The following is a 14,812-nucleotide window of genomic DNA, read 5'->3' on the forward strand; positions in this document are numbered from 1 at the left end:
AGCCCCAGCCCTGGGCATCCCGGAGCAGCCTCAAGCATCAGCCCAAGCCCCTGCACAGCCTGTCCACCACTCGTGTTCATGCCTGACCTCAGCAAAGCTGAGACGCGGCAGGACAACACAAGGCAGCTCTAGAAATAACTTCCATGTGCTAAACCACCTGTTCCCAGAGCAGCGCCGCTTCACTTCTCCTCCTGATGGGTGTCTGGGAACAACTGGTCCTGGGTACATCTGTTGAGTATTTATTACCCAGGATGGGATCAAGATTAATCAAGATGCTGAATCCAGGACTGGAATCCACAATCATGGGAAAGACACATTACAGGAGGGGTGCCTCTGCATCCTCATGGCTCCCGGGGGGGGGGTTGGCAAATCTCACTTCTGAGCAATGACTCAGAAGGTGCTTTTTGGAGACAAGTGAACTCAGAGCTCAGCCCTGTCTGCCTCGGGTTCACCGCCTGCTTCTGCCGTCATTGTTCCCTGGGGCTTGGCCCTAAGCACACCCCTCCAACACCATCCCCTCGATCTCCGCTCCCCATCGAACATCAGTTCCTGGCCCTACTTTTCCCCCAGGCTTGGTATGGTACTGCTACCCCCAGAGTTTGGCCATATCGTTTATGTGGCCTCTGAGTGCACAAGTCTTCATGTGGTCATCTCATGACACAAGAGCGGAGAGTCCCTCCTGTCCACAACAGTGCAAACATGCATTTATGAAAGCTTATTTCTACATATCCTTTCGCCTCCTCTCATATGTCACTGGATCCCGCAGAGCATTTGCTGAGGAACAGCAACAAAACCAGGACTGTTAAGGGGGTACGCAAGAAAAACTAACGTTACACCAGAAAGGGGCTCTAGGAAATATTAATCCACCGTCTGCACAGAAACAGATAAACCTTTCCATTAAATCTTTGAAATCTTGTTTTGAAATAATTAGGAGAGCTCAGCAGACGTATTGCAGAGTTAAAGAGTAAACGCTGCACATGGTATTGACTGGAAAAAATCTCCCATCATTCGCTGTGGACTAAATAATCCAGATATCCCTCCTGCTCCTTAAAATCCCCCGCTCCATTAGCTCAGGGCTGGCTGGTCACACCTCTAGGGCTGAGTTAATCCTCTACAGTTCACAATCCCTGCTTTCCCTTAGGCTACCCAGACATGGACCTCTCTTTTCCCATCATTTGCTCCAGTATGGCTCATGTGGCTGCTTCCTTCCTGCTTGGCAGGGCCAGACTATGCACAGGAGCATCCCACCTCCAACCCACCCTATGGGCTGCCAGCAAGCCAGGACCAGGCTGGCCTGACTCTGCCGTGGGCATTGCATCCCTCCTGTCCCCTCCAGAGACACAGGGAACAGGAATCTATGAGATTCCCCTGAAACCAGGGCGTCCAAAATCCTGCTCAGACACCTTGGCACACATCAGGGTGGTTCAAAAGGCATTGGGCAAGTTGCAAATACAACTGCCGGGAGAAGGTCCTGATGCTTTAGCCATGGGAATGCTTTCACGGCAAAAATACACCTCAGTGCAAGGAGCTGGGCAGAAGCATTAGCCCTGAGCCAAATCACTTCTGGGTCTTTAACAACCGCCCTTTCACCGAGCATCCTACACCACGAGCGGGCACCCCACCGCCCCAGCCTTACCTCCACCGCGGGACGTCAGGAGCCGAGGGGAAGCCAGTGGGCATCTGGGAAATGCTCTTTGGGGGCAGGAGGCTTTAAGGGGGCTCCAGCACCCACCCCGGGGCGGGCAATGCCGGGAGGAATGTGCCCGGCGCCCAGTGAGGAATGCAACACTTGTGAGCTGCTATTTTGGCAGCCACAGCCATGGCCCCCTCCGCAGCTCCCCCTTCCCCCCCAGGAGCCCATATAAGCCCAAGCTATTGTGTGGCCTCAGAGATTTGCTATTTTAAACCCTCCGGACTGAGATACGTGAGTGCCCAAGGGGCTGACACAAGCCAGCCAGCTGTCACTTTCGAGGGCCAGGGACGCTGATAAGACAGCACTGTCGTAAGTGGAGGACCAGACCCTCCTTCACAGCCCCCAACCTGGGCTCGCTCAGCCACTGCAACAGGTCCAAGACAGTGTAACAAGAAGGGAAGAGTCTCAGACTGCTTTTACCCCACCGAGGATATAGTTGTCTTGGGTTTTTGCCTTTTTTCCTCTTGCCAGAAAAAAGGGAAGCAAACTGTTCCCCGTTCCATCCCAGGAGCAGGTGACGGGGAGCATCTTAGAAAGAGCAATTTTTATTAGGAAAAAAAAAAACCAACAAACAAAGCTACAGAGAAAACTAAGTCCTTTCCAAAGCCCAGCAAGCAAGATCAGATCCAAGGGCGCCAGTAGAGTCCCACACCAAGTTTGGACACTGTGATGGTTGCTCCAGGCACAGCCCTAGCCCATTGAATGGCTCCGGTACAAGGATTTGAGAATAATTTTATGGGCTGCCCATGGCACCCTAAAGCTGGCCTCGAGAGAGCACCCCATTTCCCTGCTAGGTGGGCTCAGCAGGCCGAGGAGTGCAAGACTAGGGCTCTGGACATCCACAGGCAAAGGGCTCAGGCTGAAGGGTGAGAGGGAAATGGTGTTTGCAGAAGGGGCCCAGAACAGGGCACTCAGCTCCATGCAACCCCAAAAATAGGACCATGGCCAGCCCACCCTTCCCTAAGTGAAAGGGGTTGCTGCTTGCAGGGGAGAGGGGACACTAGGCTGGATGGAGAAGGCCAGGTCTCTGGCTCTGGCTCAGCTGCATGGTTGGAGGAAAGCACCAGGGCCATCAGGTCTACCCTGCTTCCATGAGGCATCTCCAGGCTACACAGGCGCGTGTGTGACTTTGCAAACACTGTTTGCCTTCGGTTGGGTCTCTCCAGCAGTGACAGCCTAGGGGTCGGGGGGGACATCTGCCTGCCCCACCTCACCCCACATAAGCCAGGCAGCAGGGTTAGACATGGTCCGTGGACATGCAGCTGAAACTCTCTTTGCCAGGCAGCTTCTTTCCCCACTGACATGATCCAGCTGCAAAGAAGATATATGGGCTGATCCTCTTTCCAAGCAGTTGTGAGGCCCAGCCAGAGATGAGGAGCAAAACACCAAAATATTCTGGGGAAACGAGGCAAGAGTCTGCCTTCAGCATTTGCAAGGAGTTTCCAGGCCTGGGCACTCCCAATCAGGCAGCAAGTGAGGACTGGGTGTGCAGGGATAATCTTCCAGCCTTCTTTCTTCCCACCCCTCAAGCAGAAAACCCTGGTGATCTGGGGTGCACCTACATGGGGCGCAGGAGACTCTCATGGCAGTGGGCTGCTGGACGGCTGGGCAGGGCTGGGCTTTGATCTTCAGAGTAAAACAGTTTTTCCCAGATCATCTGATATTATTACAACTGATATTCTTACAACTGGAAAAGAAAGTGAGAAACAGTGAGTCCAGGCCTGAGGCTGGAAACCTCCAAAGGCAGCTACTTTAACCAGGACCATACTTGTCCCAAACAGGGGATGGAGTAGACAGGCATCCCTAAATTCGATCACATGCCACTTCCCTTCCCTTCCTCTCCCAGACCAGACCCCTTCTCACCCTTACATCTGCCTCCAGTTCTCCCCTTCCGCTGACTCCCCCAAGTTATGAGGTCCTGGATGTCTCACACCACCTCTCTCCCCGCCATACCCTTGTTCTCCCACACCTGCCCCATGGGTGATGCACCAGTGGGCAGGTCCCAGCTCTGCCCCTAGCTCAAAGGATGCACCAGTTTTCAAAGCAGCTCCGTGTCTACCTTGGTGTCTCCAGGGGTGTCTCTAGGCTGCTTTACCCAGACATCACGGTTTGGCAGGCTGTTTATCTTCCTGATGTCCTGCAAACAGGAGAGTCGTAAATGGCACAAGAATGTTTTCCTCATGCATCATGTGCATGTGCAGTGTTGCCTTGGCCTGACTTTAAACAAACCTTGAAGCATATGTGCTCCAGGTAAAATCAGACAGCTTTGAGATCCCGCCCCTGGTAGACCCTCAAAACCAAGTGCAGCTCCAGCCCACAGAGATGGATGGCAGCAGGCGTTACAGGAAAAACTGATAAAGGAGCTGCAAGTTTTATCCAAGAGTGACCCCAGCAGCAAACCCTTTCCTGGCAGACACAGAGCCAGCACAGCCTCCCAGTACAGACACATTTGGGCAGTGCTAATCTCTGCAGCTCAGCGCTGGGGGTGCCCAGGCTTGCCTGCCTGGGCTGCGGGGCTGAGCTGGAGCTGCCCCTCCTGGTCCTGTACCCACATGGCTGCAGGACACTCTACTATGAGCAGTGGCAATACGCCTTATTGCTGTAAACAGTGATACCTCCCCAAGACTTGCTGAACCTCTCCTTTCCAAGTACAGTAAACCACCCTGAGGCCAAAGGGTTTCCTTTCCATCTCCCTTGCATCCATGTCCCTGGAGCAGCCACGGTGACAAAGTACTGACCTCTGAGTCCCCTTAGCTGGGCACTTCAACCCAACAGCTACAAGACATCCTATTTTGGGGGGCTGAGATATACTCAGGGACACTGATCACTCCAGACCTCACATGCAGTAGGACCTCGCAGCGCATACATAGTTCTCCAAGCCCTGCAGAGCCCAGTGCCGAAGGACCAAGCATATGGCTCATCTCCCAGTGGCCTCCAGGTCAGAGGTAGTCCTCCAGACACTGGTAGAGATGGAATCACACTGGGGTGATCTGTCTCATGGGTGGCAGGGTCAGGTTCCCCTGCATGACATCCACCTGGTGCCTGCTGTGTCTTCACCCCACCAAGGGCTGGAAGATGCCTCGGGCACTTTAGGGTCAGAATTACAGCACAGTGACAAATAGAGCTCCGACATCTCGCCATGGTGGCCCTGTAGCACCCAAACCTCTCACCCTGGCTAAGCTACTCTCAAACTGTTTACTGGGTTCAGCCAAGGGTTCATGAACCCTACAGGCCCCACCACCCTAGATGCAGGCATATGTCCCGGCAGGCTGCCTGGTCTCAGGGCTCTAGACTGAGATGTCGGCACAAGCTGGTACCTTGCTCTTTTCCTCCTTGGCAGGCTCCTGAGCTCGGCTGATCCACAGATTTATGCGGGAAGTTACCGATCCCGGGATCTTCAGGTTGTCCTATGGCACAGAGAGGGACACCAGGGTTACAGCACCAGCTCTCCCACTGCAGGAATGTAACCTGGGACAGTCCCCCAAGCGCAAGGAGACCGGGCAAACCTGCAACAGGCAGAGACCAGCCTACACCTTGGCTCCATCCCAGCTCCTCAAATACCAGCGTATCAGCATGAACCCACACACCACCACAGCAGTTTCGGTGGCAGCCGGTGCCCAGCCCAGCCCTGCCTGGCACCGCTCAACAAGCACTGAACTCCCACCAAACTGCATCCAGGCAGCAGCCTGCTGGGCTCTGCGTTGGTATCCAAAGAGGGGAAGTTTTGTCCAAAAAGCTGGTGCCTGTCCCAGCACAGGACCCTGCTGGATGGTCCTCACTCGGGGCAGCTCCTGTCCTTACCTTCCTGACAGACAGTGGCTCAGTCTTGCTGGGAGCGCTTGCCTCGAAGAAGTTGCGCTTGCTGGCCACCCCCTCTGAGGACAGCAAGAGGCTCTTCTGAATAGTCAGGGATGATTTCGCCACCTCTGAGCGCTGGGAGGAGAGAGGGGCATCAACAGGGGCTGTGCTACACCCCAAGCAGTAAAAAGAAAAGTCCCGCTTCTGGCTCATGTCTCAAGCCTGTTGGGGTCTGCTCCCTCCCTGCCCATCACCAGTCCATAGGACTGCCCTGCTGCTCCCCTTGGCAGGACCATGCAGCACCCCCACGACACTCTCCAACAGATATCTTCTCCCTGCTCCTAAACCCATGGGGTCGATCCCTTTTTCAGCCTGGGACCATCTTCTTCAACCCCATTAGTGCTGGTTGTTTGGTGCAGCTCAGTCCCTTTTCCCCTTCCCTGCTCAACTCCAGGCCACTCCTCTCCCTCTCCCAACACACCCCTCCCACACCAGCCCGGCTATACCAAGAGGTTTTGGTACCTGCACAGCCGAGTTGTACTTTTCCAGCTTCTCTCCAATGGTGGTGCTGCTGCCTGGGATCCTCAAACTTGCACTGGAGAAGAGGGGAGAGAGTTGAACATGGACCCCTCAGGATCTCCTGGGACTCAGCCCATGGTCCTGGGGGACTCCACTCCTGGGCAGGAGAAGACTCTGCCCAACCCAGGCACTTCTCCTGCACCCATCTGCCAAGCAAACCATTCAGCTCATTCCCTACTGGTGACTGAGATCTCTGGGTCTCATCATCTTACTAGGGTCACACTGTACATTGAAAAATAGCTCTGAGCTCCTCAGTTTACCCCAGCTACACCACTGCCAGGTCTGAACTGCGTCTTCACTGATATTAGTATAAGTTTGACTATAGTATACGTAGATGCAAGTCCAGGTGCCCGTAAAGCCCCACTTCCCTGCCCTGCATGCAGAGGTGGGAGCGGGCATCCAACAAACCCCTGCATTCAGAACTGAGCCCTTTGTTCCTCCAGAGTTTTCAAGCCACCTGTCCAAACCTTGCCATGCAGATGTGGAGGATCACTTGATCTGGCCACCAAAGCCAGATCAGCTTGCTCATGGACCTGTACAGAAGGTTTTGATATCTCCAAGGATGGGACCCTATTGTGGTGCTGCACTGCTCAACACTTAACCACTCCTGTGCAGACAAAAGCACTGATGAGAAACTGCGTCAACCAGGAGACAGCAGGAGCTAGTTGAGGGGATCTCGTACAGATGCAAGCTGTACGCTTGTCATTGTCCTATCTTTTGCTAGGCACTGCTGCCCGGTCAGCCACACACCCCAGAGACCAATGTTCAGCAGACCTGTGCCAGGGCACTCACTAGCTGGTACCAGGTCCCATCACCTCTTCCTCCCTTGGAAAACAAAGGGTGACAATCCCTGCCCAGCAAGGCCAAAGTAGCATGAAGAGAGGTGCTGACCTCCTTGTGAGAGGGCTTTGGCTTTCTTCTTTCTGTTTTCTTGAGATCATCTGGAAGACACAAGCAAAGGAAATACTGGAGCCATTTTTGGTTGTCAAAGATAAACATGGGAGAAACTGTCTCAGACTCATCTCCTCTCGTTTTCAAGCAAGCTCCATTTTCACCCATACCAGAGCTTACCTCATATCTCAAAGCTCTCCAGACTAAAGACATTTTGTAGTGCTAACTGTTTTATTCCAAATAAAGCACTGTGAAAGTCAATTAACACTAGCCAGTCAGCCCTGATTCACAGCAGGGAGGATCTCAACAGCTCTTGGTTTTCCCAGCATCTCCAAGAACTTTTTTCCAGAGATCTTTTTTGGGTGGCTAGAACTGAAGATATTCTCAGGGATGTAACAAGGGACAAGGAGGATGGATTTTATTTGTATCCTGTGTTCTTAGAGAAGACTAGAAATGCCGGAGGGCAGATGGTCATTCCTGTCACCCTGAAAAATCTGAGGACAAAGAGCCCCCTGTTTTCTAATCAATTCCCACAAGTTTCCATGCCAGCACAAAGCGTATGAACATTGGCATGTTCATCATCACAGGCATTCGGTCAGACACAGAGAAGGAAAATGGAGGAAAGACTGAAGCAGAACTGCAATGTCCAGAACAAGGGTGGATTCTGAACGCATTTTTGGGAACAGTTCTGTCAACATAAACTGGAGACCAAAGCAACCCTTCCTTCACCCCATCCTCTACTGCCTAAATGGGGGTCTTTCTCCTACTTGCTTTAGCTCTTACCCGAAAGGAGACAGTTCTTGGGCTGGTTCGTCTGATGGAGCTGCTGTAAGTGACATGAGCTGGAGAAGTACCTGACTTTTCTGCAGGTTCATCTTGGGTGGGAGACAGCTGTATTACCTCCTTTGAGGGATTCCTGGATGGTTGCTGAGGAAAAAGCAGGCATCTGATGCATCCCTGCAGAGTCTGCAAAGAAGGTGCAGGGAGCAGAGCAGCCAGGGTGGGAACCAGTTTGGAGGCAGGAGTTTGAGATCAAAATCCTCCAAATCTTGGCTGTCTCACTTGAGTATGCAAAGCCCCAAACACGTCTTCAGTGAAACCCTGATGGCAATCGGTGGGGGCTTGCTGGAGAATGTGATCAGAATAGTACATGCAAGGGAGAGAAAGGAGGTGGTGGGACCCTGTTCACCACCCCGTGGTCTGCAGCTCTCAGAAAAACCTTCCCCAAAAGCCCAAGGGTCCCATTTCCCTTTTGGTACTTTTGGGGTCTCCCTCTCTCTGTTGTCCTCCCAGCACCCAGGACCTTGCACTCAAGGCTTGATGCCTTGTCCATTCATGCTCACCTGCTGGTCCAGAGATGAGGTCACCACTGAGGCTGTCTTCTCCTCTATGCTACGGCTTCCCTGTCTGGTCAGGATCTTCACTTCACGGAGCCGACATCCCCCCAGCTCTGGTGACGCCCGCTGCTGCACCTCCTCCATCTCCTTCGTCTGCTCCCCCCGAGGCATCCCCACAGCTTGTCCCTCTTTGTCCTGGAGCCGTCCCCTTACCACCACCTTCCTCTCCAAGGCTGGCTGTGGGTGCTGGTTTCCTGGTGGGACCCCTCTGCCCTTGGCCACATCTTGATCCTGCTCTCCAGCCTGAACGCTCTCCTGCCCCGCACGCAGCTGCGTCCCTGCCTCTGCGTGGCTCGCTGCCACCCTTGGCTCCTGCTGCTCCTTCTCCTGCCTCAGCTTTTCAGAGATGGCCATTGGGGACCTTGTCCGTCTCCCTTCTTGTGTCTTCAGTACCTCCGAGAGTTTATGCTCTTTCCGGTCCTCCAGAGGCACCGGTTTCACCAGGGATTGAGGTCTAGAGACAGAGACAAAAGAGGAGGCAAACCTCAGCACCCTGGGGTCAGACTGGCTTTTATTCTGCAGGTGAGGTTAACCCAGGTGAAAGGCTTGCAGGCCCTGTGGGGCGGGGGGGGGCGGGGTGCAGGGGGCACATAGAAATCCAACCAACGTCCTGGAGTCACCCCTGCAGATCAGGACTTGCAGCCACACTCATCCCTCTCACCCCAGCTAGGCTCTCCAAGGCCAAGCTTGGATTAAAAGCCTTTTTTTTTCCTTTTTGTGGCAGAGATTAACCATCTCTGCAGCCTTATCCCAGGACATCAGCATCACAGAATCACAGAATCACAGCATCCACCAAGTCCTGTGCCAAGGAGCTGTGGGCTCAGAGCAGCATGCTGGGTCTGCAGCTGGATGAGACATGTGTTTGTGGCTCTTCACTGGACTAGGAAGAAAAATACCACTATCATTAAGTTTAAAGCATTGGTTGTAAGTCAACCTGCTATGGCAGGGTCCGACCACATTCCCAACACTTCGTGCTAAATAGCCATGTCCTCTCCTTCCCACAGACAAACACAGGCACCAGATTTGGAAAGGAGCAGACAGGACATTTATCTGGGGCCATGCAGACTGTACCTACACAGTCTCCAGGGTTGGGAAGGAGATGGGATAATATTTGCCCTCCTCCTGGATTGCAGTCACCACATGGCCAGTCTGTGCTAGCACCACGGAAGGAGGACTTATCCTGTCTAGCTTGTTCAGATTAGTCATGTCCAGCACCTCTTCAACCTACATCCAACCCAGGCATCCTAACTCCATCCTGTCTGAACACAGAAGGAAACACCTCTAGAGCACAAGTCTCACTGTGGACAAAAACCACCTAAATATTGGACAGTTCCAGGATTTAGAGAGAGGATCAGAGCAGCCTGATCTCAGGGCAATTCCCAGCTCCCTGCAGCGAGGGACTTTAGGAACACCACTGGAAAGTCCTTGGGTCACCTCCTCACAACAGCAAAGGCCATACAACATCACTGCATGGTTCAGAGGAGAAGGAGGAGCCAGCCAGGCTCTGCATGCTTGGCTCACCTGCCCTGCGGAGATGGGCACCTGTCTGCTCTTACCTGTTCAAGATCCCACTAGGGCATGGCCAGCACCCACCTGACCTCAACCTCAGCACCAACCTTCACCCTGGCACACCGGTTCCCTGTGCCATGGGACATGTTGAAGCCCATAATTGAGCCCACCAGGGATATACCCTTTTTCTTGTACTCCTCCTGTGAAGCCCATCCTTCTGCCCAAAGGCCCATTGGACCCCTGCTTTTCCCACAGCTCAGCCCACTCTCATCCAGAAGTGGCTCCTACCAACTGCAGCAGCTTTGGCTCAGGGTTGAGAAAAACAAGGCAGCAAGATGCGAGCCGTCAGCATCATGAGTAAGACTGATGCTAGCAGAACCCTACACACCTGCTGGAAGCTGGACTGGTGTCTTTCACAGGGCTAGGAGGTTCTTCGTCCATCGATGTGGAGGACAGCAGGTTCCGGTGCCTTCGCCGGCGCTCTCTTTGCTGCTCTTCTTCATCCTCAAGGGTTCTCTGTCTGGCCAGGCTGTTTGGGATGAAACATAAGATGTGGTGAGGTGAGGCTGTCCCCTGCATGGGGAGCTTGCAGCCCTGATGCCAGACAAGAAAGGAGACTGAAACACCCTCATTCGAGGCCCAAGGGCCTGGAGGAGGTTGCCTTTCCCAGCTGCTGCACGGCCGGAGGAGAGGGATGCCAACATGAGCCAGGTGTCACAAAGCGCTCTTGCTACACCCAGCTGATGTGGACATTTCCCAACATAAGCACTTGACTTCACAACTCCTAATTTCTTCTGTTGGAGGGAGCACTCAGTTAAAAGGAATCCCTGCATTAAGCAAATCTTCCTGGGCAAGGATATTTAACCTGTAACTCAGCAAGACCAGGACCCTAGAGCCACCACATAGATCTCAACCACATAAACTGGAAGGGTAACCACTAGCGGCCAAAGGTTTTAGCCCTAACGTGAGTTGTGGCGATGGCATTTTAATTTTTATTGAGCAAAAAGCCTCAGATGCAAAAGCATCAGAGGCTGAAGGCAACTGCTGACAAGCTCTGTCTGGAAACAGGGCTGGCAGGAGCTCCTCTTACTCCCTGCATGTGGCTGGGACTAGGAATTGTTTATAATCAGACATTGCACCAAAAAAATAAGATCTGTAACCATCTTTAAAGATGACTCTTTAAAGATTTTATTTTGCAGAAGCCAAAGGTATAATTTTTTTGGATAAAATGCCTCCTGAATAAAAACTTGTTTGGAAAACACCAGCTTTCCCTTCCTTTCTCTGTGCAAAACCTGCCCACCCTCTCTGCTGCTGCATGAACTCCCTTGGAAAATATTTTTATTGGCTGGATTGAGCTTTTCACAACAGTGTTCACTCACCTACAGCACTAGTCCCCAGTCAGCTGCAAACGGACGCAGGGGTCCTAGCAGAGCTCCCAGCACCCCCAACAGAGCCCTCCCCGCACAGGATCCATCCCATTGCAGCATCCCATCTCTGTAGTCGGCCCTCCAGTTTCATCCAGACTCAGGGTTTACCTTGAATTTGACTTTTAAGAACATGAAAGTCAGAGCAGGTCTGAGCCTGCGGTATCACTAACGTCGCTGCAAACACGGTGACTCGCCACGTGGTTTACGAGTTACTGTGTAATGAAAGCTGGGTCATAAATTAAACCACATTACCCCCCGCAACTATTTGCGGCTTCTGTTCTTCCTGGTCAAGGGAGGTGGGGGAGCGCGAAAGGGTCAGCAGAGCAGAACGGAGAGCGAAGGGGGGACGAGTCCTGGCTGAGAGCTCAGCGCCTGTTTGCGGACAGGACAACGGCAGGGGGTGTGCTGCTCTTCCCTCCTGCCACCTCCATCCCCATTGCCCCTTGCACCCTCCAGCAGCCTTCACACCCCAAAAGCAGCCAGCCCCACTGCTGGGGGGCTCCAGGTAGTCCCCAATGTCACCAGCAGAGACAGGGATGGAGAAGGCTGCGATCTGCCCCAGGGAGCCTGTGAGCATCCCCAGCCAGCTCTCACCCCACGGGGGGACACCTCCCTGCTCAGCTCCTCACGGCTCTACTCGCCTCCGTGGGCCTGACCCTGTAAATATTTGTACACAGCTTAGCTGCACTGCGAAGGCAGCACGGCTTTATTTGCTTGGCAACAATTCATTTGCTCCCGGTGCAGCAATCGCTGCACACACTCATTCCCACCCGGCAAGGTTAGCACGTGCATGGGGGCGGGTGCCTCTGCTAAGTGCTCTTGTTCCTCAAGCAGTGACAGTGTGGAGCACTCACGCCACTTTAAATCCACGCGAGAGCCGGTTACTCCTTGCATGCACAGGCTCCTTCAAAACGAAAATGAGATTTTCCTGCCTTGAATTCGCTTGGCTTCTTCAGCCGGCAGCATGTAACCTGGCACTGTCAACATGCAGTTTCTTGTTATTTGTAGTTAAGTAATCCACCCATTAGGCTATGGGTTTGACTTGGCAGTCTTTCTCTCCTCTTTTCAAAGAGGGATTTATTTTTCACCGGTTTATCTTTTTAACCTCAAAGAGATGAATAAAAAAAGATCATCGAGTCTCCCCCTGCTTTGTCCTCTCCTGCCCTGTTAATCATTAGTGCTGAGATATCTGACATTCATGCTGTTTCAGTGAGCGCTGTCTCATCTAATGAGAGCGGAGAAACTGCCTTCCTGGGTTGTGAAACAACCTGGGTGCAGGACCCCACTGGGCTTGCGTTTCGGCAGGTCCACGGCTCAGAGGAGGTGGATCTGGATGGGGCTGGGATACTCTATGGATCCGTCCCATCCATGACGGAGACAGGGTGTGAGATGGCAGTCTCAGAGCAGAGGGGTCTCAATTCCCTTTTCTGGGCTGGTTTTGGCAGATGTCTTACCGGAAATACTGGGGTTTGCAATTCAGTCTCGGAGTCATCACATCCACTTAAACCAGAATTTCTGCTCCATTTTGTAGGAGACCGTGGCTGCATTTGAATCACCATCACCCCACCTGTGCAGCTGGGGTTGGTGGTGCTTGCCCTGGGCTCTGAAGGAGGTCGGGAGCAATCCCCACATCACCCAGGCTTTGTGTGAACCCCTGACTCACCCCCCAATGCCCGGGAGCCAAAATCATCTGTCCCAGCTCCCATCGGAGCCAAAATCACTTTTTAGGACAGACTGAGCGGAGCGGCCAACGTCACAGGGCTGCGGGGATTGTTCAGCGACGGCTGATGAATCAGGGCTTGCTCAGCGCCGGATGGGCAGAGGGTGAAATCTCCGCACGGCAGAGCTAGGGCACGCACCCAGGGGCTGTATGGATACGTGAAGGGTGAAAAACTCCACATCTGGCTCCAGAGCAAGCCTGGAGGCACAGTCCAGCTGGACTGTACCCCAAAGAAAGGCAAACCAGACCAAAAACATATCCAACACGGGGCAAGGATGCATTTCCAGAGCCATTTTCCTATGCAGTGCTCAGCTTCCCGAGGCAGCAGAAACAAAAATGCCTCTGATCTTGCCCACCCACAAGAAACTCCAGCAGCCCCAAGCTCTCGACAGGGCTGGCACCACCTCTGCAAGCAACACCCCCAGCGGCGGCTGCCTCCTCTTCCCATCCTGCCCAACACCCCTCAGCCAAGGCTCGCAGTGCCAGCAGCCCCCTCTCACCCCCTCCTTTCTGGCAGTGGAAAGGGTTAAGCATTAAACCACAGCACGTACCTGGAGAGATCGGACCAGTTCCTTCTGCTAAAAGACATTCCTGCTTTCTGCGAGTTTCAGAGAGCCCCCAAAACTTGTGCAGGCATCAAGGCCAAGGTGCTGTCGGACCCGTGGGGATCTGCGCTGCCCTGAGACTCTGCTCCCCGAGGAGGGAGGAACTCCCTGCAAGGTTATTTCCCTGTGCACCTTTACCCTGCCTGCAACCCATTTACCACCACGCTGCATCACATGGTTTCTTATCTACCTTGACAGAGGCAAGGCTGTAATTTGTCTACTAGCGGCGCCGTGCAAAAGACGCCCTGCCCAGGAGTGCCACGCAAAAGCAAATCACTCCTCGCTAACTGCTGTGCCAGGGTTGGAGCAGAGACCTGCGCTCGGGGCTCGATCCATCCAGGTCTCACAGGGTTTCAGAGACAACTCCCTGTAGAGAACCTGTTTTACCAGCCACTCTCCACCAGTCAACAACTCCTCCAACACCAGTGGAGGAGGTGAATTACCTTGGGCTGAGTGGGAGGAGGCTGGCTCACAGGGATCCAAAACAGTCATTAAAACACCTCCGTCTGGGTGCAGTCCAGACCTTTCCAAAGAGCATGGAAGGGTGCCCTGCTCCTTTCATCCCTTTCTGGACGTCTTGGATTGAGCTGTCATGGCTTCCCCATCATTACGAGTTTTGCTGCAGTAGAAAGCACTCACAAAGTCTCAGAGGAACTGGCTGAAGCAGGAGCGGGTCAAATTTTTGGGTACTGAAGCCCTGTGCCAGAGGGAAGCTGTGTGCCCAGGCTCATCCCATGCCTGGACCCAGTCCATCAAACCTATCATGTCTCCCTGAGCCGGTCCTGAGACCCCGTCCTCCCACGCTCTAACAGGGCAACACTCTCCTTCAAAGGGCAGGTGTGGAGGCAATGAGAGGGACTGTCTTTTCGGGGTGACGGGGGCACCCGGATGCAGCACAGCTGGGTCCAAGCCTAGGTTTCACCTGGGGGCAGCCCTGGCACACAGCATGGCCAGGACCCCAGTGCTCCCACTGCTGGGGCTAGCTGGGCAGCTATCACAGTGGATGCCTGCAGAAAAAGTCATCCACGACACTGTGAGTACAAATTTGGTCTCTGATCCCAGTGAGATCCATCTCTCTGCCAGCCCGAGGGACTGGTTATAAGGCTGGGCTTGCCGCACATACCTCCAGTCCGCAGGGGTGTGCCCAGGATCTCAGCAACCAAAGAAACTATTTTAGTCAACGGTTCCTGATT

The 14,812-nt window shown here is 53.6% G+C and overlaps 1 protein-coding gene across 1 annotated transcript; it reads right to left on the reverse strand.

The window, feature by feature from the left end:
• Positions 1–3,620: 3,620 nt before the first annotated feature.
• LAD1 (ladinin 1) lies at positions 3,621–13,603 on the reverse strand. The gene is made up of 10 exons (XM_009950896.2): positions 13,566–13,603; positions 10,256–10,396; positions 8,305–8,812; positions 7,745–7,888; positions 6,962–7,011; positions 6,014–6,086; positions 5,495–5,626; positions 5,011–5,100; positions 3,753–3,830; positions 3,621–3,707 (listed from the first exon to the last, which is right to left on the reverse strand). Exons 1-10 carry the CDS (start codon positions 13,601–13,603, stop codon positions 3,621–3,623), a joined length of 1,341 nt encoding a protein of 446 aa, XP_009949198.2.
• Between the last annotated feature and the right edge of the window lie 1,209 nt (positions 13,604–14,812).

The sequence above is a fragment of the Leptosomus discolor genome, chromosome 21 (assembly GCF_034619465.1).
Source record: "Leptosomus discolor isolate bLepDis1 chromosome 21, bLepDis1.hap2, whole genome shotgun sequence".
In the NCBI taxonomy this organism is placed as follows: Eukaryota; Metazoa; Chordata; class Aves; order Leptosomiformes; family Leptosomidae; genus Leptosomus; species Leptosomus discolor.